This window comes from Planococcus citri, chromosome 5 (assembly GCF_950023065.1).
Source record: "Planococcus citri chromosome 5, ihPlaCitr1.1, whole genome shotgun sequence".
Taxonomy (NCBI): Eukaryota; Metazoa; Arthropoda; class Insecta; order Hemiptera; family Pseudococcidae; genus Planococcus; species Planococcus citri.
The window spans coordinates 8,389,688-8,413,908 of record NC_088681.1 but is presented as its reverse complement, the minus strand read 5'-3'; the positions used below and the strand labels follow the sequence as shown (position 1 = coordinate 8,413,908).

The following is a 24,221-nucleotide window of genomic DNA, read 5'->3' as shown; positions in this document are numbered from 1 at the left end:
TTTGGAATTTTCAGTGTCTCTAAATGACAAATTTTCATATTATTTTTTCAGAATTTTCATTGTCTTCAAATTTATAAAATTTCCAACCAATTTTCAGAATTTGCCATTGATTCTAAATTATTAAATCTTATAAAATACCGTAAACAGGGGCTATTCGGGAAATTTTTTGCACTTTTTGCATTATGGATCGTGAACTATAACACCTACAGAGCTGGTTAAGGTCTCATTTTATTCTCTGAACCTTCCTCTATCATTATCCATTCATACCAAATTTTTACCCCCTCTCAAAAAAATCCTGGAATTTTTCAAAACAAGCAGGGTCAATTTCGCACAAATGGGGCTATTCGGGAAACACAGACAAGCATTAAAGATATCGACGAAATGAATACGGCATTCGGTTCCTGACTAAATTTTACATTAGAAACGATCTTTACTTAATTTTTAGCGCCAAGGTTTCAGTACTCTGCTAAGCACTTAAAAAAATAAAATTTCACATTGCCAAAAAACAGCACTTTTTCTTCTTTTTGATTTTGCAGACGTTATGGGAGTGCAAAACGTTTGTTACAGTGTTGGCTAGGAAACGCAACCTTGAAACAGCAGTTGGCGCTCATCTGCTTTGAACAGTGCTACCACAAAGAGAGAAAAATAAGGTTTCCCGAATAGCCCCTAACTGTATTTTCTGAAATTGCTAGGCAATCCTTAGAGAAATTCGATAAGACGAATACGGCATTCGATCCCTGACTAAATTTTACACAAGAAACAATTTTTATGGAATTTTTTGCGTCCAGGTTTCAATACTCAGCCAAACACTTTTAGTAATAAATTTCACTTTGTCAAAAAACTACATTTTTTCTTTTTAGCCTCATACTCCTGTGTTTCAGCACCGAACATGTCCAGGGAGTGCAAAATGTTTGTTACAGTGTAGGCAAGTAAATGAAACCTTAAAACGGCCGTTAGCACTTTCATGGTGGGAACAGTGAGAGATAAATGAGCATTTCCCGAATAGCCCCCGTTTACGGTACCTATGTTCAGAATTCGCATTGCCTCTAAATAACACAAAAAAAATATCGGTAATTTTTACAAAAAAATGTAACTACATATTCAGCACAATAACCGGATCCCATTCAAAAATACATAATATTAAGTATGATAAAATTTGTTTTGAAACCTTTTTTTTTTCTTATATATGTACCTACTCGTATTTTGGGTGTTTATAATTGCAGGATTATTACACCCGTGGATAGAAGGCTTTAGATTTGGTTTATTAGGTTGGTTTTCTTTAGTAGGGTTATAAATTTTTGGATTTCAGAAGTGTTATCTGGGATGGCCATTGAATTTGGGTCTATTTGGAGAGATAGTCTTGTTTGCTGTAATTTAGGACAGGTGAATAGTAAATGTTGGATGGATGTAGGTTCATTTTCACAGAATTGACAGGGGGTTTTGGAATTTTTTGATAGAGATGGTTGTGTGTGATTTTAGAGTGACCTATTCTTAGACAGGTTATAATTATTTCTTCTCTTCTGTAATTTTTCTAACTGCTCAGTTACAATAATAATTTTTACTCAAGCATGATAATAAAAATTACATAGGTAAACCATGTTGTTTGAAAATTACTCATTTTAAAGTAATTTTTATATGTATCATAAAAAGTAAAAATCACTCAGTCATCTTAAGATAATTTTTACTATACTTACCGCATTATAAGTAGTAAAAAGTATTTTAATAAATGGAATGAAAATTCATTTAGCAAATGAAATCATCATATTTCATAACTTAATTTTTATAAATTGAAATGAGGGGGTTACATGGTTCAAAATTCATTTTTTTTTTTGCACCAACATCATTGTACTCACTCCAAAGCATTTACCTATCCAATATTTCCAACGAAAAATCCGTCACCTATACCTACCTACCTCATGGGGATTCGAACCTGCGTACCTACAATATTCCTATTCCTACCTAAATGCCCTAACCACTCGGCCAAGAGTTCACATGGTGGGTTCCCGCGCAACAATTGTCGACGTCGACATTTACATCGACTAAGTTTTTTTCCAACATATGATGGAAAAGTGATTAATTAAATATTTAGTAGGAATCTTCTGTCCATACAAAAGCCAGGTAAATGAAAATTTTCCAAATTTTCTCATTATTTCTGATACCTCGACATGCCATCTCGACATGTAGATGTAAAATTCGATGCTCAAAATTTACATCTACAACTATGTCGACCAATTTTTCAGAATTAAAATTTCTGTTTTAGTGTTTAAAATTTTAGTAAACATTCAAAAATATGATCTTGTTCAATGTGGAAAACAAATTTTTTAGGGCATTGATGAAATTATTCACTTTTCCGCAGTTTGGAGTTGTAGATGATATGATGTTGATATTGTGGATGTATTTGTTGATGTCGAATTTCACATCAACATTAACATCGACATGTCGACATGAAAATGGATTAGTTTAGTACTCGCAGATAAAGTATTGCACCATCTTTGATATAAGGGATTTCTGTTGAACTTCTTGATTATACAGACTTTTCGTCTGTACTTCATCGGAAGTGGCCTTTGCATCGACGCTGTTTTCAGCACTAGCAATAGCCACATCAAAGGAAATACTTTTTGGAAAAAAAATGAAAAATTTTCAAACTCAAATTCTATAACTTAACGAAGCAGGAGATCGACATAAATTTCGATGTGAATGTCGATCCATCCACATCCGTCACTTTTGGATGCCCCATGTCGATGTGAATTTCGACCCTGTGTGGAGCCAATTGTCGACACGAATGTAGATCAACATCAGTCGACAATTACATCGACAAATAGCTCGACACAGGATCGAAATTCACATCGACATGTGGCATCCAAAAGTGATGGTTCTGTACTGGCTTAGTTGTGCAACATGATACAGACGACCTCGAGAGGCCGGGTGGATGGGTCATTGACCTTGAGAGGCCAGTCGACAGGAAGACGGATAACTTTGAGCAGACAGACAGACGAATAGCAGCCATAAGAGCCTGAACAGGGAGTTTAGTGATCTCACAAAAGACCAGTGAGATGAGTACAGCAGAGAAGGACAATCTGAAAAAATACGTTGAAACTTCGATAAAACAAAATTTATCATCGCGTATTTCACATTTCACACGTATTGTAACACCACATTGAATACCAATTTATTGCTCGCGTATTGACATTGACCTTGGAAAAATCCTGTTTATCGGAAAAGTTCGGCTGGTGGAATCAATTCATCATTGGCGATCTGTAAAGCTGCACCATCACAATGATGCAGTGTTTCACTGCCCAAATATTACCTGATGCTTTGTCAGCAAATACACGAGGAATTATCACCTGCGCAATCGAATAATTCTACTTGTTGGACATTTTCATGCACCATTATGTGAAATATATGTGACGGCTGTCGCAGTTATGAAAACTAATAGCCAGCACCTTGCGCATTTTATTTCATTTTTTTTTTTTTACAAATAAGCTCCAATACACGATGGAAAAATGATTATATAAAATGAAATGAAACCGAAGCTTGATCATAGCATTGCGAAAGCATTTTAGTTACTGAGTGATCCTATGTGTAGCTTGTCTCTGTGAAATTGAAATTTGTTTTCCCGAAACCGCATCCAAGATGATCATGAAAATCATCTCCGTATATTTGACGTTATCGTACTTTTCTTCATGTGTATGGGCCGATAGTCTGAAGATAACTGAAAAGGAATTCAGCGAGTTTAATGGGTAAGTTAATCTATAGGTACCACTCTACTTGTTATTTATGTACCTACTGAAAATTTTGCAAATGTAGGTTATGTTAGTTGGTATCAACTTTCTCGCAGGGGTCTTCATTTTTGAAATACTTATTATTTGCCTAAAATTCAAATGTCTACTTTTGTTCTATACCTAGTACAAATGAAAATCCATAGATGATAGGTAACTGATAAAATTTAATAATTATTTTCACTTTTTAGGGTAGATCCTGCAACCAATTGCGGAAATACCGAAAAAATGAAAGAATTTTGTAACCACATGATGAAAATAACGAAAGACGATATGGCAAAAGGACCCTTCTCAAAAGGTTATCCATTATGCCAGGACAGCAACATTATAGCAAAGAAAAACTCTGGTGATGAAACAGCAATTGTAACAGGAAAAACACTTGTTTGCATGTGGGTTAACGATAATTGGTATTATATTTTTGGTAAAGGAAAGAATCCAAATCATGTGATGACTTATGATCCCCAATACGTTCACCACAAACCATTTTTCTCTTTTAAAGGGGAGCTTTCTTACTCTTAATTAATTTGAGATAAGAGAAAAGAGAAGTGTAAAGAAAAAATAAGCTTACTAGCAAAATGTGTTTTCGTTGTATCTTATCAAATCTACATACTTATACTTACCTACCTATTTACAGAACTATCAACTATTAAAAAATGCATGAACATTGATCTGTGTTAAGTCTATAATTTTGTAACCCACAGAGAATGATATTGAGAAACTAATCAAGAGGTGGCGGGTTCTGCGCCAGGAGGAGCTAAATATCAAAATTATTGGAAACCCCTATACAATGGCGAAAACTTTTGAAGATGCTTAACACGACTATGGCCTTATTTTTTCAATCTGACTTCTTCCAACCCCTGAGTTCTTATCAAATGATGCCAAAAGAAGGCAGCAGGGGCATGGTAGGGGAAATTCGTGTTGAGGAACTTTGAAAACAAGCTGAACAAATCAGTTTTGCTTACTGTGAAAACCACTGATTCTTCGACATTCGCTGCAGTTTACCTACAAAGCAAAAGTACACAACTGTAAGCTCGTCAATCTGTGTAAATTTAAATTACCGGATATCAAATAGTCAGGCTTTCTCGAGTAAACACAATGACGACGAGTATAAATTGTCGTAAAACTTAACGTAGGTAACCCAAACCCAAACCACTTGACAATTACACTGTGAAAGTGTACACTTGGAAAATCTATCCATTTAAAGTACGACCAAGTACTCGATGTATAGCTAATTTTATTATACTACATACCTTATAGAGCCAATTCGTCTCATCGTCGCTTAAAGTCGTATCTTTCTACAAAGGCTCTGTCCGAAACGAATTATATACCTAAATATAAAACTGACGATACGCCATTTGTATAGGTGAAACACACCACGACGTTAATATCGATCACTCGAGTACCTTGAAAGTGGAAAAGAAGTGAGATTTTGGGGCGAAAATCATTTATCAACGTGGGCTTCAGCCAACAGCCTAGAGTAATGAAGTGTCTGTCAATAAAAGAAAAACGTCTTTTTATACAATATGTACGCGTATAGAGGCGGCGAATTATCGATGTGTTACTTCGAAATCCGGTCTGCGTTTTTCTCCTAGGTCCTGGTCTTCGCATCGTCTTGCTTTCGTACCTTACTACGAGTATATCGAGTCTCGCCGGAAATTTCTGATAGATTTTTCGAAACTAATAAACGGTGAGGCGAAGGTGTCCCTTTTCAGATGTATTTTCTTCTTGGAATAAGCACTGCAAACACCTAAGAAGAATTGTGAACTTTTTCCAAGATCTCCCCCTCCATCTCCTCAGATGGATTTTGAATATTTGGCTCGATTAAAGTGTACCTACGTATTTATCGTGCAAGTGCAACCAAAGTGAGACAATTTTAGAAAGAATTTGGTATTTTTTTCCATTATGAAATAAGGAGAAGGGCCAATCAATCGCATCTTCAGATAAAGTATCTCTTGATAATGTGTGTTGATTTAGCCTATAGTTCTAAATGCGATGCTATGTTAGGGGTTATGTGGGTACGAAATTCCACCTACGAATAGCTGTTTGTTTTACGTTTGTATATCCAGAAGGGTGTTATAATAATGGAAATACATTGTTTAGACGTTTCGTGGTCAGGTTACCTACTATAGGTTCGACCTTTGAATATGTTTTAATCATGGTCCGGTGTATTGTAGTGTAGAATGATGTACCTCATCTACTATAACGTAGGTATTTGTATTTTAACATGACACGTTGATATTTTTGATTCGACCCAAGTACCTAATACAGACCGACTGCGACTGACTTAAATTGTGGTACCTGGATTCGTTTTGTAACGTCGGGTCGACGTATTGTGTTGATACGAAATTCGTGCCGCAGTACTGCATTTTGCTCTTTGTTGTTAATTTCAAAATAATACCTACTTCGTACCTATCTACTGGGAATTGTTGATTGTTGTAATGTGAATCAATCAACGAACCATTATCACCATCTTGAAATGGGTATGTGAGGTGTGGAGGTGTTTTATGTAAAATCTGTAGGGGTGTGAGGGTACGTTTGTAATTTGAATATTTCGAGTTCGAAGGCATGAAGCCTCAAAGATGAAGGGTGGGGAATGGATTTTTATTTGGGAAATGTTTTTTGATTACCTAAATGATTTGAAATTTTTCTTTTTTTACGTTGAAAAATCGATGAAATCCATTCGAAAAGTCATTTAAATTAAAAATATTAGATTACCTGTTTGGAAGTTTTTCTGCATAAAATCCGTGATTGGTAATCTAATCTCTCTTTTTTTGTGGAAAATTGACACCAAAAAATTGCACCTACCTAATAAGATTGACACTTTCATGAAATGGAGAAGTCTTTTCAGTAGACCTCACGATTGTCTAGGAAGAGATCGATCACTCATCATAATCGAAAATAAAAAAATAGAAAAACGTTGGTAAATTCTTCTTTCCAAAAAAAAAATTATCGGTATCAAAAAGTGTTTTTATTTTTTCAAGTTCTTTAAGTCAGACATTGATTTTCAGATGATCGTTTCCCGAGAAGAAAAACATAATTTTGGTCAAGTTTTGCAAAAAATAAAATAATGAAACAATGCAAAAAATAATAATCTTGATAATAAAAATTGGAAATGAATCGATTTTCGGAGTTCGATAGATTGATTTCAATCATGATCGACTTTTGAGGTCTGGGTTAGAAGGCTAAGTACAGTTGATTCTTCTTTCAGAATTTATGCTCGATCTTGTGGGATCTAAAATTACAATAAATCGATTTCTAGGATTCTATTATATCGATTTTCGATCATAATCAATTTTTGATTGCGGTAGGTTCATTTTTACATAATTTATTTTCCATTTCGAACGTGATCCAAAACCCATATGGAATGGATAATTGCGAATAAATCGATTTTCCATCATAATGGTTCAGGTTTGAGGATACGACTGATTTTTCATTTTTTTAAAATTCGATCATACGGGATTGAAAATCGCAAAAAAAATTATTTTTAGGGTACGATTAATCGAGTTGTGATCGTAATCAACTTTTGAGGCTATGACTGACTTTTCATTTCGATCATGATCGATCATACGTACTTACACCTAGTATGGAAAAATTGCTGATAAATCGATTTTGAAACTTCGATCAAGTAATCGATATTCGATCATGATCAATTTTTGATCGAGTAGTCTGTTTTCAAGGTTCTTATTGATTTTTCATTTCGAGCAAGATCGATCATATTACAATAAGTAGGAAAATCGCAAATAAATCGATTTTCGGAATTCAATTAATCGATTTTCGGAATTCAATTATACGATTTTCGATTATGAGCAATTTTATTTTTAGGACCATGAAATTGTATTTTCATTTCGAATATGATCGATCGTATGAAATCGAAGTCACAAAGAAATCGATTTTTGGGGGTCAATTAAGTAATCGATTTTCGATCATGATCAGTTTTTGATCGAGTAGTCTGTTTTCAAGGTTCTTATTGATTTTTCATTTCGAGCAAGATCGATCATATTACAATAAGTAGGAAAATCGCAAATAAATCGATTTTCGGAATTCAATTAATCGATTTTCGGAATTCAATTATACGATTTTCGATTATGAGCAATTTTATTTTTAGGACCATGAAATTGTATTTTCATTTCGAATATGATCGATCGTATGAAATCGAAGTCACAAAGAAATCGATTTTTGGGGGTCAATTAAGTAATCGATTTTCGATCATGATCAGTTTTTGATCGAGTAGTCCGTTTTTAAGGGTCTTATTGATTTTTCATTTTGAATATGATCGATCATATACAACAGGAAAATCGCAAATGTATCGATTTTTGGAGTTCGATCAATAGATTTTTGGAGTTCGATTAATCGATTTTCGGAATTTGATTATTAGATTTTCGATTATGAGCAATTTCATGTATGCGACCATGAAATTGTGTTTTCATTTCGAATATGATCGACCTTATGAAATCGAAGTCACAAATAAATCGATTTTTGGGGGTCAATTAAATAATCGATTTTCGATCATGATCAATTTTTGATCGAGTAGTCCCTTTTTTAAGGGTCTTATTGATTTTTCATTTTGAACATGATCGATCATATACAACAGGAAAGTCGCTAATGTATCGATTTTTGGATTTCGATTAATCGATTTTCGGAATTCGATTAATCGATTTTCGATTATGAGCAATTTTATTTTTGGGACCATGAAATTGTATTTTCATCTCGAATATGATCGATCTTATGAAATCGAAGTCACAAAAAAATCGATTTTTGGCGGTCAATTAAGTAATTGATTTTCGATCATGATCAATTTTTGATCGAGTAGTCCGTTCTTAAGGGTCTTATTGATTTTTCATTTCGAACATAATTGATCATATACAACAGGAAAATCGCAAATATATCGATTTTCGGAGTTCGATTAATCGATTTTCGGAATTCAAGTAATCGATTTTCGGAATTCGATTAATCGATTTTCGATTATGAACAATTTTATTTTTGCGACCATGAAATTGTATTTTTATTTCGAATATGATCGATCAAATGAAATCGAAGTCACAAATGAATCGATTTTGGGGGGTAAATTAAGTTATCGATTTTCGATAATGATCAATTTTTGATCGGGTAGTCTGTTATCAAGGTTCTGATCAATTACTCATTTCGAACATGATCGATCATATAGAATGGAAAAATCGCAAATAATTATCAACATGTTTATTTTTGAGACTGAAATTGATTTTTCATTTTGAATAATGATTGATTGTATGAAATCGAAAGTCACCAATAAATCGATTTTAGGAGTTCGATTAATCGAGTTCTTGCCTGGAGATCTTCCCTCTCTCAAATCTGAGTGGTTTTTCAGTAGTCAATAATTTCAGACAGATCCTTAAAACTGAGGAGACAAAGTATTTATACCCATAACTTTTTCTGTCCAAAACTGTAATTTTTCATAAATATCTGGTCAAAAAAATGTCGAATTTCCATTATTCACATCTCCACTGAGAAATTTGACCTTTACGCTTCGAATTTGTATTAAACGAGCAAAACTGCATCAAAAAATACATTTTTTTTGCCAATATTTAGCTCAATTTTTCAAAATTTAATTTTTTAATAATATTTTACCTGAAATATTTAAAATTTCAAGATGGAAAAAGGATGCTTAAAATCTGGTTAAACCTTTACGAAAACAGTAAAAATTAGGGCAATTAAAACGTGACGTTGAAAACAATTTTACCAAAATCGGGAATATTTCGAATTTTTGTCAAAATGAGTTCTCAAAAATGCCCAAATATTATCAAAAGTTGTGAAGTAGTCCTAAATTATGCAAAACTGCTGCATAAAAGTCCTTTTTTTTTTTGCCAAAATTCCCAAGAATTCCTGTTTTTTGCCTAAATTTATCCAAAACACTGAAAATTCTCAGAGTTACAAAAAAAAACAATCAATTTTGAACAAAAAAGGGTAACTATTTTTTTAAAAATGTCAAAAAATTCTTATTTTTGGCGAAATTGTCAAATGGTTTTATTTTATGCCAAAATATGGCCAAACATTCATTTTTTTTTTACCAAAATAAATCAATCATTTTTGGTGATTTACCTAACAATTCTTTTTTTTACAAAATGTACTTAGTAAAAATGATGAAAATTAATCTTGGAATTATTATCAACTCCCATGATTCGGATTTCACCGTTTCCGCTATTTCTGGAGCCTCCAGCGTGATTTTGGAAATTTTTCCAGAATTTTAAAATTTCTCCAAAAAGCGTGGAAATTGATTTGTGTAGCTAAAACTTGATTTATGGTTAGAAATTGGCTCAAAATGTGGATAAACTTGTTGAATAAGACGAGAATAAGTCACAACTCGATTTTTAGCTTGCAAAAACTCATTTTCACTACTTCTGGAGAAATTTTAAAATTCTGAAGAAATTGTACGAAGTGAGGGCAAAAATTTCTGAAGATTTGTATTTTGAGAGTTTATTTTTTGGATTTCTGAATTTTAGAATTTAAAAGATTTTTTTAGGTTATCAATTTTGAAAAAGAAAACAGAACAGGCCCAAGTGAGGGCGAAAGCTCTTGAAAATGTGTATTTCGAGAGGCATAAAAATGATACTTCTTATGCAAAAAGTTGATTTTCTTACATTAAAACTTTAAAAGTTGAATGATATTTTTCTTAGAAATTTAAATATTGAAAAAGAAAAGAAAATAAGGTCGAGTTGGGCAAGGGCAAAAGATTTCGAATACTTATCTGTGTTTGAGAAGTAAAAAACCAGGTTTTCCTTCCTTCACAAACCCTTTTTTCCCGGCTTCTCCAGAAAGCACAGGTCTGCGGCAATCCTGTCCCCTTCCCCCCTCAACGGTCCTATACCCACTGTTCCAATATTGAATTTTCTTTTATCGTGAAAATCATAAAATTCCGAAATTAGAAACCACCAACTTATAGTTTCAGAAAACTACATTTTTTTTCTTACCTGTTCCATTTTTCACCTTTATAGGTTAAGCTAACATCACTCCCAAGTCCATTATACATCAAAAAGCTGAGTCCTCTCGCAGTAAAAAAATTGCTGCTCTGTATGCACAGCATCAATGATACTACATTTCTCGCAGTTGTGCAAAGAGATAGAGAGAGCGACAAAGAGAGAAACGAGAGAAGCAAAAAGCGAAAAAAAGGACAGAAAGAGAGTACAGGGACAACGTGCTCGAGAAAATATGGAGTCAGCTAGCAAATTTTGCACTTAATGATATAAAAAGATGACTAATAGTCCTTTTAATATAACGCTTGTTTACATGATTAAATTTACGCCAAGGTAGAAGAGGGACTGGAACAGTAAACGCGCGTGAAATATCATACATTAGCCTGTTTCATTTTTTTTTAAAACGATATAAACGGTCCTCTTCGAGCGATGGTTTTTCCGCATAGACTGCTTTTATCGTATACCTGCCTGCGCCTTTTTTCCAGTCTCATTTTCATTTTGCACTTTTTCCTAACCAAGCTGCGGGTAAATTGAAGCGTACGTGTATTATTTCATAGGTAGGTATTATACCTATACTCGTAATATGTAAAAGAAAGATGAAAAAAAAAAAACGACGTGCTAATGAGCGCAAAATGGTCATCTGGCGTTAAAAAATAAAAAGCCAATAAATAAACATAAAGACAATTATTTTTCCATTATATCGATTAACAAAATGGAAATGAATATGTATTAGGACCCGAATCTGTTCTGAGGGATGTGATGCAGAATAGGGTGGAATTGTAAATGAAAAAAGATCCGGGTTATATAGTAGAACATAGCAACAACAGAAAAAAAAAGGCGCAAGTTAAAAAATTTATTATGCAAGTTCGACGCGAAAAATTTATTCGATTTGTCGCTGCGGGCGCGAGAGCGGTGTAATCGAAAAGCATGCCGAGGGAAAATACGAGTATACTACGCTGCTACGCTGCTCTGCTTGGCTGTGTAACTAATGTAATTTTGAAATATTTTGAATATTTTTAGAGAATTTAATTTCCGCCAAATGGGAATTTGTTTTTAGTGAAGTTATCAACGATGTCGGTGTTTTTTTATTCGCTATTACGGCGCGTTTAGTCGTTAATTAAATTATACGATTATCAGTGTTGGGAAAAAAAACTGGCTGATATTTATTTTCAACTTTTTATTTTGTTTTTTGACGTGTAAAAAAATTAGACTCGTGACGAGATATTAATTTTTTTGTGTTTTTGTTTCTCTGTTTTAGATATCGTCCGCTTTTGTGTGTACAATTGACGAGAGCTGCGATGCCGCGGATGCGGATACTCAATTAACCGAACGAGATACCAGAATGGAATTGTTTTTCACCACTGATCGGTCTTCCTTAGCTTATTTATTAATAGGTATTTTAAAAGCTATCGCTATGAAGCTCTATCGTACCCAGATTGTCGTCACCCTGCTGCCCAACGATGAAGATAATGTGTACAAGTGAGTTTATATTTTGTGATTTTTTAGTCGTGTATTAGTATTTTTATGTCGAAGTTTTGAGATTGCCAGCAATTTTCCCAGATCAAAATGAAATTTTGTCAATTTTTCGCGACGAATCGTGACATTTTTCACACTTATCGACAAGTTGAAGATGATTCATCAGAATTGGGCCCAATTCGTTCGCGAACGATTCGCTCAAAGGAGAAAAATCGTTCGCGATCGAATGAATCTTTGAAAAATCAAATTCTGTATGGATGACGACATGAAATTATAAAGTTTGAATGTCATCATCAGAATTGGGCCTAATTCGTTCGCGAACGATTTGCTCAGTATCAATGAATCGTTCGAAAATGACAGAAGCTTATTACCAAGTACTACCAAATGAAGCACATTGAAGCGAGAAGTGGGAAAAATTTGATTTTTTCTAGTCAAAAATAAAAATTGTTCGTTCGCGAACGACTTTATCAAAAATGAAAAATTAATTACGAATGAATGAATCATCAATCAATTAAACCAGATAAAAAAAAAACATCTGGTAAAACATCGTATTGCAAATCTATTTTGTATCAACAAAAATTGGAGATGATTCGTTTGCGAACGATTCGCTCAGACACAGTGAATCATTTCAGAACGGTTGAATCACTCAGTAATCAATTCAGACCTAACAGGAGTAAAAAAAGCAACATTTTTTTCATCTGTCAATGAAAATTGTAATAATTCATTCGCGAACGATTCGCTCGGAGTTGAAAAATCGTTCTCGAGGAACGAATGAATCATGGAAAAATCCAAATATAGTTATAGATACCAAGACGGAATTTGACAGTTTTAAAGCTATTTCAAAATAACTGGTCTCATTTTGTTCGCGAACGATTCGCTCTGAGTTGATAAAATGACGATCAGATGATTCGTTCGCGAACGATTTGATCATAAAAGTGGATAATTGATCGTGAATGCATCGTCAATTAATTAAATCTGATGAAAGCTTGCACCTCGAAATTTGGCATCACAAATGTGGTTGTATCAACAAAAATTAAAGTTGATTCGTTTGCGAACGATTCGCTCAGAAACGACGAATCATTCTAGAACAGCTGATATATGAATCACTCTGTTAGGGTAAAACAGGGGGTTCTTATGGTTCAGGGGAAAAGTCTTACTTATGCCACCTGGTACCTTAACCCTAAAACAACCCAGTTCGTATAGAACACTGAACCCACAAGGTATAAATACCTATCTCAGTCTACCCAACTACTACTCTCCACAACTCGTCGTAAATCAATAATCAACACTCACATACAGATAAACAGATATATTCGTGTCTCTTATTTGATGTACAAATGCACTAGCGTTGCTACGACTAATACTAATACAGTGCAATAACTTGCAAGATTCTGCTGTTTAAAGAGGCGTTTCCTATACAGAGATGGCATGAGCCAGCGTTAAAAGCTCATTACTACTCATAAGAAGATAAAAGGAAACTGCAAGGCGGCTCGCTTCGGCAATCTCGGCCGTCGTCTCCACTGAACCAGTACACCAGATGGCGCTGTACCGGTTGCAGTGTTGCCGCCTGCCTGGGCATCAAATTACCACTGTAGAGTGGTAACATGGAGTCCCAAGTACCCTCTACAACTCGGTAATCAAATCAGACTCAATGGCCCAATGGGACCAAAAAAAAACTTGTTTTTTATCTGTCGGTGAAAATTGTAATGATTCGTTCGCGAACGATTCGCTCGCAGTTGAGAAATCGTTCGCGAACGAATGAATCGCGGAAACCCTCAATTACTTGTAGATAACAAGATAGAATTTGACCGTTTTAAAGCTATCATCAAAAACTAGACTCATTTCGTTCACGAACGATTCGCTCAGAGTTGACTAAATGATAATCAGATGATTCGTTCGCGAACGATTTGATCATAAGTGGATAATTGATCGTGAATGAATCACTAATAAACCAGATGAAAAATTGTTCCTCGAAATTTGATATCACGAATGTAATTGTATCAACAAAAATTAGAGTTGATTCGTTCGCGAACGATTTGCTCAGAAACGGAGAATCATTCGAGAACGGCTGATGGATCACTCGGTAATCAAATCAGATTAAGTGGGACAAAAAAAAAACATTTTTTTTATCTGTCGGTGAAAACTGTAATGATTCGTTCGCGAACGATTCGCTCGCAGTTGAGAAATCGTTCGCGAACGAATGAATCGTGAAAAAACCAATTACATATTGATGACAAGATAAGATTTGATAGTTTTAAAGCTATCATCAGAAACAAGACTCATTTCGTTCGCGAACGATTCGCTCAGAATTTACAAATTACAATGCAGATAATTCGTTCGCGAACGATTTGATCAAAAGCGAATAATTTATCACGAACGAATGAATCACCAATAAATTAAATCAGAGGTAAGATTATACTTTGGAATTTCACATCGTGAAATGTGTTTTGCATAAAAAAAATTTAGTTGATTCGTTTGCGAACGATTCACTCAGAAACGATGAATTATTCAAGAATGACCGAGTCCATTCGTGATCAAATTCTGACCCAAAATGAGAAATAAATGACATTTCTTGTCATCTGTCAATGAAAATTGTAATGATTCGTTCGCGAACGATTCGCTCGCAGTTGGGAAATCGTTCGCGAACGATTCGCTCGCAGTTGGGAAATCGTTCGCGAACGAATGAATCATAAAAAAAAACAATCACATATTAATGACAAGATCAAATTTGATAGGTTTAAAGCTATCGTCAAAAACTGGACTCATTTCGTTCGCTAACGATTCGCTCAAAATTGACAAAATAAAATGCAGATGATTCGTTCGCGAACGAATCAATCAAAAGCGAATAATTGATCGCGAACGAATAGATCACCAATGAATTAAACCAGATGAAAGATTATCCCATGAAACTTGACATCGCAAGGCCATCTGTATCAACAAAAATTTGAGTCGATTCGTTTGCGAACGATTCACTCAGAAACGATGAATCATTCAAGAATGACTGAATCTATTGATGATCAAATCAGACCCAACAGAACATTAAAATTACATCTTTTTCATATGCAAATGAAACTTGTAATGATTCGTTCGCGAACGAGTCGCTCGCAGTTTGAAAAACCGGTCGCGAACGACTGAATCATTTATATAAAAAACGAAATTACGTAATATATTCAGACGACAACGCGAAATTTAACATTTTAAAAGCTATCATCAAAAAACTGGACTCAATTCTTTCGCGAACGATTCGCTCAGAATTGACAAAATAAAATGCAGATGATTCGTTCGCGAACGATTTGATCAAAAGTGAAAGATTGATCGCGAACGAATGAATCACTAATAAATTACACCAAATGAATGATTATTTCATGAAACTTTACATCACAAGGGCATCTGTGTCCTCAAAAATTTGAATCGATTCGTTTGCGAACGATTCACTCAGAAACGATGAATAATTCAAGAATGACTGAATCCATTGTTGATCAAATCAGACTCCACAGGACAACAAAATTACATGTTTTTCATATGCAAATTAAACGTGTAATGATTCGTTCGCGAACGAACGAATCGTGAAAAACCCAATTACAAATGTAGATGACTGGAGGAAATTTCAAAGACACTACTGAAAGTATCATCAAACACTGCACTAATTTCGTTCGTGAACGATTCGCTCAGAATTGACAAAATAAAATTCAGATGAATCGTTCGCGAACGATTTAATCCAAAACGGGTGATTTATCGCGAACGAATGAATCACCAATAGATGCATTAAACCAGATGAAAGATTATTCCATGAAATTTGACATTACAAAATATTGTAAGTATTTGCATCAAGAAAAATTTTAGTTGATTCGTTTGCGAACGATTCACTCAGAAACTGAACAACTGAATCACTTGGAAATCAAATCACACACGACAAGACAGGATGAAAAAGCTTTTGCTCCACTAAAGAAAATTGTGAATGATTCGTTCGCGAACGATTTGCTCAAAGGTTGAAAATCGTTTGCGAACGAATGAATCACTGAATACTGCAACTAAATTCAAGAATGAATCACCAATAAATTAAACCAGATGAAAGATTATTCCATGAAATTTGACATTACAAAATGTACCTACTCGTATTTGCATCAAGAAAAATTTTAGTTGATTCGTTTGCGAACGATTCACTCAGAAACTGAACAACTGAATCACTTGGAAATCAAATCACACACGACAAGACAGGATGAAAAAGCTTTTGTTCTACCTCAGAAAATTGTGAATGATTCGTTCGCGAACGATTTGCTCAAGGGTTGAAAATCGTTCGCGAACGAATGAATCACTGAAAACTGCAACTAAATTCAAATTACGTGACGTGGCTTTGGCAGTTTTGATCATATCATTAAAAAATGTACAGAATTCGTTCGCGAACGATTTACTCAAAATCGACGAATCGTTTGAGAACGACTTAATTGAATCACTGGCTACTGAGTTGAGTACAGGTTGCTCCTTCTAGTACACCACAAGTCTGGAGTTTAGGTCGAATCTGTGCATGATACTTCTGAATGTTCCCTCGTTGATTTTATAGAATTTCGATGAAAAAAAATCCACTCATTGAGATTCGATTCTGGCTTTCTTAAAAAAAAAAAATCATCAAAAGTTTCCACCTTCACATAATCAGCTGAGCATTTTATTCAAACGAATCAAAAAACTCAACCAAATAAGTACTAATTTGTTGCTTTCCTCCTTCATATCTCAAAAAAGGAGATAAAGACACAAAAGCCTACTTATCAAGCATCATTTAGCCATTTAGGGAATCTTCAACCGAGTCATTTATATATTGATGAAGTTCAAACGAATATCTGGCAAAAATTCGATATAAGTACCTACTTTACCTCCACATCTTTCGTATTAAATTGTTGAGCATAATATCGGCGAGGAATCTGCTAAGCTTCCTTATTTTTCATGTAGGCAATATTATACCCTAAACATTCGTAACGAAGAAGAATCAAGCAGCGTATAAAATGAGTAAATAATAGGGGTTTCCAAACGCCTTCGAAACGTCTCAGTGGCAAGGTACCTATTGCACGTCTCCAGCCACATGTTACTTTATCGAATCGCATCGCGCGGAACCCCTTTTGGAAAAAATCTTGTTTCAAATGAACGTATGATATTGCCATCTTTTTCAATGAAGGCGAGATAGAAAGAGGGTAAAAATGAGGCCAAAGAAGCAGAAAACTATTACAAAAAGATTTAGCATATAACCCGTTGGTGAACCCTTTTCGAACATTTGTCTCGTATTTTTTTTCCTTCATCGATAGGTACGTATACTCTTCTCACTCGTACCAAATACTCGCCTCTTTTGATGTTTTTATTTTGATTCGATTTTTATTTCCGGGATAAAAATAACTGCACGAGGCGTTTTTTCGAATTTCGAGTACCTTTTTGTTGTGTGGTTGATTCGTCGACTCGTAATGTGCTTTTTTGAGGTAAATTTGAATTCGAAGTTTCAAACACCTCGGATGATTTTCGACTGGTATTTTCCAAACAAATAGATATGGTTTTTCGTAAGCCTTCCTTTTTGTTTTTTATGACGACGTCTTAAGGAAATTTTACTACACGACAGTGGCGAAAATCTCTTGGAAAACTGAGCCATCTGAAAACGATTTGTTCGCGTCCGGGTTCGCGAGCTGAAATTTCACATCGCACAGCTTCGTCTTCTTCTCCGGCTCCTCCGGCTTATAACAATATTGGCAAACGAAAGAATGGAACGACGAAAGTATAAATTTATGTTGCATTATAAAAGGATTATATCTTATTGACGAAAATTTCAATTAATTAGCGACATAGAGATTGAATCGCGAGAGGGAACGAACGCTCAAAAGCGTGCTCTATGTAGCCGGACGAACGAACGAACGAAGCAGCACACAGCAAAAGGAACCCTGAGCAGGGGTGCAGAGGAGAAGAGGCAGTATAAAGAAGAAAAGCAAGATTACCGCGATGAAAGAATAATTTCTCAGTTAAAAGTTCGCTATTTTCTGGGTATTAGAGCACGATGAATAAAATTTCCAAAGTTATTACTCGCTCGACTGTTTCCTTACAAAAATATCGTACGTATAGAAAAGAAGCTACTAGCAATAGCTAGCTCGTCGCTGTCCTCGCTACTTTGCACACGCATTGGCGAAATTTCATTGTGTACATATGTGAGAAAAAAAAAGTAAAACGAAAAAATTGGAAGTTGTGTTTGAAATTTTTTCGTTTAGTTTGTCGTACTTATTTTGTGTGATTTTCACCTTGAAAAAAGTGTTTGAAAATGTCAAAAACTAATGCGCCAATAACGAAGAGAGGAAGAAAATGAACGAATGAATCTTGAAAAGAACCCGAGACGAGCCAACCAAATTGAAAAGGTATCTGATGCGAGTTGATATGTTTTTGAAAATGAATCATAACTTTTTTCTCTATCTCTTTCATCGTTCGTATCAATATTTGACATCGTATTTACACGTAGGTCGTATTCTCAGCCTATTTTATCTCGTCTCGGTCTCATCGATGAAAAACTATCCAATTTTACACCACCTACGTTTCACTTACCTACGTCGTAGGACGTAATAAGGTATTTTGGAGCAAGAGGGATGGGGGGGGGGGGGGTAGATAGTTTAATTAAGAAAAAATCGAACGTTTTTTTGGGGGGACGAGTGTGATAGACTTTCGAGATAATATCGTTCAAATAGAAAATAACAAAAAAAAAAAAGAAGGAAAAAACAATTAATTTTGGCAGATTAGATATCGCTGCGACTCTATATATATGTGTAAGGGATATCGATGTACGTGTACGAAATTTTCGATTAAAGCTCCCCCCTTCTTGTTTCTCTCTTCTGCGTCTGCTTCAATACTTATTCTTTTTGCGAAAATCCTGCTTTCGTGTGTCGTTTATTTTTACTCGCGTTTTGTTTCGAATAAAACTTATAATAGTAAGTGGTAAGTTTACCCATCCAGAGGCATGGCAAGGTTTAAGCTCGCAATTTCCCTCGAGGAATCGAAAAAATCGCCGTTTTTTTATAATTTACAATTTTTTCACCAGTTGGTGTATTATTTCAGTTCTTGGAGGGAATTTTTTCAATGATTTTATCGCCATTGTTGTGTTATATACGTGTAAGATAGGAACGACGAACGAATTTGAGTTTGAAAAATATTATATAGGAGTAGCGCAGATGGAGAATGGGAAAAAAATTTCAAGCTATAAATTGGAAATTCAACCTGCCAGCGCTTTGTCTTCTTTTAGCGCGAAGGAAATCAAATTTTCTTGGAAATGAATTTTGAATGCGAGTTGGTCGGTTGTTGGGCTTTGAATGGAGTGAAATATTATATTCGAGTGGAAATTTGCGAAGTTTTTGTGTTTTGTTTTGATTTTTCTTTGACGGTGGAAAATGAAAAAAATGAAGAAAAGATGTCAAGGTAAAAAAAAAAAAAAATATGGGAATTAGAAACGTCATATTAGGATGTTTTCAACCGAGTGACATGAAATTTTTTTCAGGAGGAATCGAAAATTGCGCCGGAGGCTTCATTCAAAATCAACACTATAAAAAAAACTTACAAATTTAGAAATTTTAAAAGCCAAAAAATAAACTTCTTGCATAAAAAACCTCGTTTTTAACTGTCTCAAAATAAAAATTTCCGAAATTTTCGCCCTCGCTTCGTAAAAATTTCTACAGAAGGCGTGAAAATTATTTTGGGTAAATAAAAATCCAGTTGTGACTTAATTCTCGTCTTATTCAACAAGTTCAACCATATTTGAGCCAATTTCCAGCCATGAATCAATTTTTAACTGCCCAAATCAATTTCCCCAAGCTTTTTGGTGAAATTTTAAAATTCTGGAGAAATCTAAAATCACGCTAGAGGCTCCAGAAATGGCCGGAAATGGTGAAATTCGAATCGAGAGAGTTGATAATAATTTCAAGATTAGTTCTCATCATTTTCACTACATGTACATTTTGTAAAAAAAAAAAAGTAAAACATTGATAGAATCGAAAATGACGGAATTTGATTTTTTTTTAATTCACCAAAAATCGAAAAGCCAATTTGGGTAGCTGAAATGTTGGTTATGGGTGATTTAGACCGTTCTTTTCCCAAAAATCGTAGTCTCGTTCTAATCGGAGGTAAACACAACGAGATGTTTCCTTGAGAAGTGAATTCTTTCAAATTTCTTTGCAGCCTCCTACTTATATTTGTGAAAATAGAAAATAACTAGCTGCTGGCCTTTTACCACCCCCCCCCTTCCAAAAAATCTGAAATATTTCCCCTAAAAATCCAAAATTGTTGAAGAACTCGCAAAGATTCAAGATTTTCTCCGCAGTAAAAAATCCTTCATCTCAAGGTTTCTACATATTTTTAGTTTCCAGTTTTATTTTTGCATTTTTTCTCGTTTTCAGTTTTCGATTCAAATTTAATCTTGTTTTTGTTTGGGTGTCTTTCAATTTTATTTGTTTGTTTTCACTTTTATAGGTAGCATTTTTTCTTGTTTTCATTTTTTATTTTCAATTTTTCGCCTTCAGTTTTTCTTTTTGCATTTTTCCTTGTTTTTAGTTTTTGATTCAATTTTAGTTTTTTTTTTTTTGTTTGATGTCTTTCAATTTTCTTTGCCAATTGTTTTCACTTTTATCATCATCATTTCTTCTTGTTTTTATTCGTCAATTTTTGACATTTGTTCTTTTTCACAGGGATGAAAAGCTAGCCGAAAGCTTAAAGCCGACAGCTGAAAGCCGAGCAGATTTTCGCTCTTAGCCAAAAGCTAAAAGTTTGCAAGTTTAATTTTTTCCAAGCCAAAAGCTAGTCAAAAGTTTCATTCTTTTGGCTTTTTTCAAAGACTTTTTTGCAGAATTAAATTCTCTAAATTCAGAAGAAACAAAAAAAAATGAAAAAAAAATTATTCGACTTTATTTTACTTTTTTTTGAGGGGAGGGGGGCAGTAATTTTTTCTCCGCAGTTTTTATTTCAATTTTCGAATATTTTAATTTCCTTAATTTTTTTGTTTTAATTTTCTCCAATTCTTTCGTTTCATTTTATTGAGTTTCCATATTTCTTCAAAAATCAGTTGAATATTTTGTTTACTTACTATTGGATGATAATAGTCCGGCATATGACAATAGGAGTGATTGCACCCCCCCCCCCGCCGATCCTCCGGGAAAGCTTTTTTCTTAAAGGGGACATCCTAAGGAACATTTTAAAGCAAACTTGACAAAAAAAAGTTGGCCTTACTTACAAAATGGCGGCCATTTTGATTGACAGGTCAGCCGAAATCGCAGATTTTGCGTTTTAACATAGGACTTGCACGAACTTTTTCAAACTTTACAAAGGTAGATCGAAAGATCATGCAAAAATTCATTATCTGTCAAAATTTCAAGTGCTAAAGTGCGTTTTTCGATTTTTGGTGAATTTTTGAAAATCGAATTTAGGCCAAAAATGAGGAAAAAAGTCAAAATTTTACCAAATTGACCAAGAAAGCTGAAATTTGAGATATACCCTATTTTCGACATGCCAAATCGACTGGAAACGGTTTCCAGCCGTTTTGAGCAGTGCTGGAGCCTCCAGCAGATTTTTGAAACTCGAAATTCTCACAAAATTCCATCAAATTGGAGTTGCATAGCTAAAATTTATTCTAGTACCTACATAAAAACTAATTTCAATACGCTACGAAGTACTGCAGGTGAATTTCAAGTAATCCCAATGTTGATATATTGACGTCAAAAATGTCTTGTTACTCTCTCACTCCCTCAAAAAAAATAATTTGGGATGAAGAATTGCATCCTGTGGGGTGGGCGGGTTCTGCGCCAGGAGTGAAAAATTTGAATTCAAATCGCTTCAGAATAATGGTGAAAGGAAGTAAACGGGGTTTTCTCCCCTCATATTGTGTTTGAAAAAAATGATCCGCAGGTTGGAATTTCGGTGTTGGAAATGCTTTCCTACTCTCTCCCCTTGAAATGATTTTTTTTTTTGGTGGAGGGGAGAGCATGCGTTAAGAAATCGTCAGAAATTCTCTTAATGAAAATTTCATCTTGATTTTACTGGTGTCTGAATAATTGTGATGAGAAATTTCCACCAGAAAGATGAGCTGGTTTTGCCCAGGAGTAATAATTCACTTCCAATGGCTTTAGAGTGACTGAGAAAGGAAGCCGAGATATTTAACTACTGTTGATGTATTCCATGGTACCACAGTGTTATCTATTAAGATTTCTGGAGTCTGTGAGATTTTGCGAAGTGTGAAGATTTTCGTTTCACTTTTAAGAGGATTTAGCTTAAGTTTCCAGCGTTCAAACCATGGTTCCAATTCATTGATACCAGCTTGAAGTTGATTACAAGCAATTAGAAGATCCTTATTTTGGCTGAGTAAACATGTATCATCAGCAAACATTGCTATTTCATTATCAGCTGGTTTAGGAATATCATAGCAGTAATAAGTTGAACAATGTTGGGCTCAATACAGCGCCTTGCGGTACACCTTGGTTGATTTCTCAAAGCAAAGAGCTTTCATCATCGATTTGAACATAAAATTTCCTATTTTCAAGGAAGGAAGAAATGATTTTACATAGAAAAGTGGGTGTTTCGATTGTAACTAATTTGTGAATTACACCGCAATGCCATACAGAGTGGAAGACCTTTTTGATGTCTATAAAAGCTGCAGTTGTGAATTGCTTCTTTTCGTAGCCATTGTTAATAAGTTGTACCATTCGATACAAATGATGAACTATGCTCATTTTATTACGAAAATCATACCAAAAAGACGGCAAAATCTGTTCCTTTTTAAGAAAGTCCAAAAGACGTTTATGAATGATTTTTTTAAGGATTTTGGGTAGAGAAGAGAGAAGACTGATAGGTCTATAACCATTAGGGGACAAAAGCAGGAGATTCTTTTTTGGATAGCACAATTACTTTGGCAATTTTCCAGGCATTAGGAAAGTAACCAAATTGAAGGCAAGAGTTGAAAAGTGTTTTGAAGCTCGTTAGGATATTTGTTGGAAGGTTTTTAAGCATAATGTTACTGATGTTATCCGAGCCTAGTGATTTCCGGATTTTGATTTTTTTGATAATATAGCGCATTTCTTCAGGTAAGGTTCGACGAAGCATTTTGCGAAGACGATGATTGCTGGGTTCAGTCGAAATATCAAGAGTGTCTGTATTTCTATTACAGAAAATATCTTCATAAAAATAAGCAAATAATTCACATTTTTTGTGGTTTGTAGTCGCCGATTTCTTATCATGAGTTAGTGGAGGTAATATCGTTGGTTTGTTGAGAAGACTTCTAGTATGATTCCATAAAGAAGATCTGGGCGATACACTCTCAAGATATTTTTGGTAGTTGGTATGTCGATATTCTTCCAATCTTTTCCATACATTATGGGTTACATGATTCAAGCGATTTTTTAAGGAATAGTCTCTTGTTCTTTGCCATTGTCTTCTCAGGCAATTTTTTTTCGAGGATGAGTTGAACAATAGGAAAAGGAAGATTAGAATTTGTTATGCTGATTTTAGAGATTGCTTTTTGAGCTTTGGAGACAGCACAAAGAATTGTTCTAGACAGAGAGTCAAGGTGAGAGTCAATTTCATTGCTCTGTAAAATCTCTTCAGTAATAGGTGGAAGCTCTTCCAGCTTTGTTTTGAAAATAGACCAGTCAGTGGTTGTATGAGAGGAAGTATAACGAAGAATTCCATCATTAAGTGTAACTTTGGTGATTACAGGGAGATGATCAGAATCAAGGTCTGTGATGACTGAATTTTTGTGAGTATAGGGAAAATTTTTTAGAAGTGCAATATCTAAAATATCAGCTTCATAAGATGATTGATAGGGGTAGAAAGTCGGAACATTAGGAGCGCTGATCACCAAACCAAGATTGGAACATATATCTACGAGTAGAAGCTTTGAACCGTTAAAGTTGGTTGATCAGCAACCCCATAGTGTGTTTTTTGCATTGAGATAACCAAGAATTGATGTGGGTGAAGAGGATTGTAATAATGAATTAAAGTCTTCGAGTGATAATGCAGAAGATGATGG

General features: G+C 34.5%; 1 protein-coding gene across 2 annotated transcripts in view; it reads left to right on the top strand.

The window, feature by feature from the left end:
• The window catches only part of Gycalpha99B (guanylate cyclase 1 soluble subunit alpha 2), a 671,156-nt gene that overhangs the window by 266,184 nt on the left and 380,751 nt on the right, over positions 1-24,221 (top strand). For both annotated transcript variants that reach the window (XM_065366355.1, XM_065366356.1), the window contains exon 6: positions 11,985-12,205. In XM_065366355.1, the coding sequence (XP_065222427.1) occupies positions 11,985-12,205 (221 nt within the window). The remainder of the gene's footprint in view (positions 1-11,984; positions 12,206-24,221) is intronic.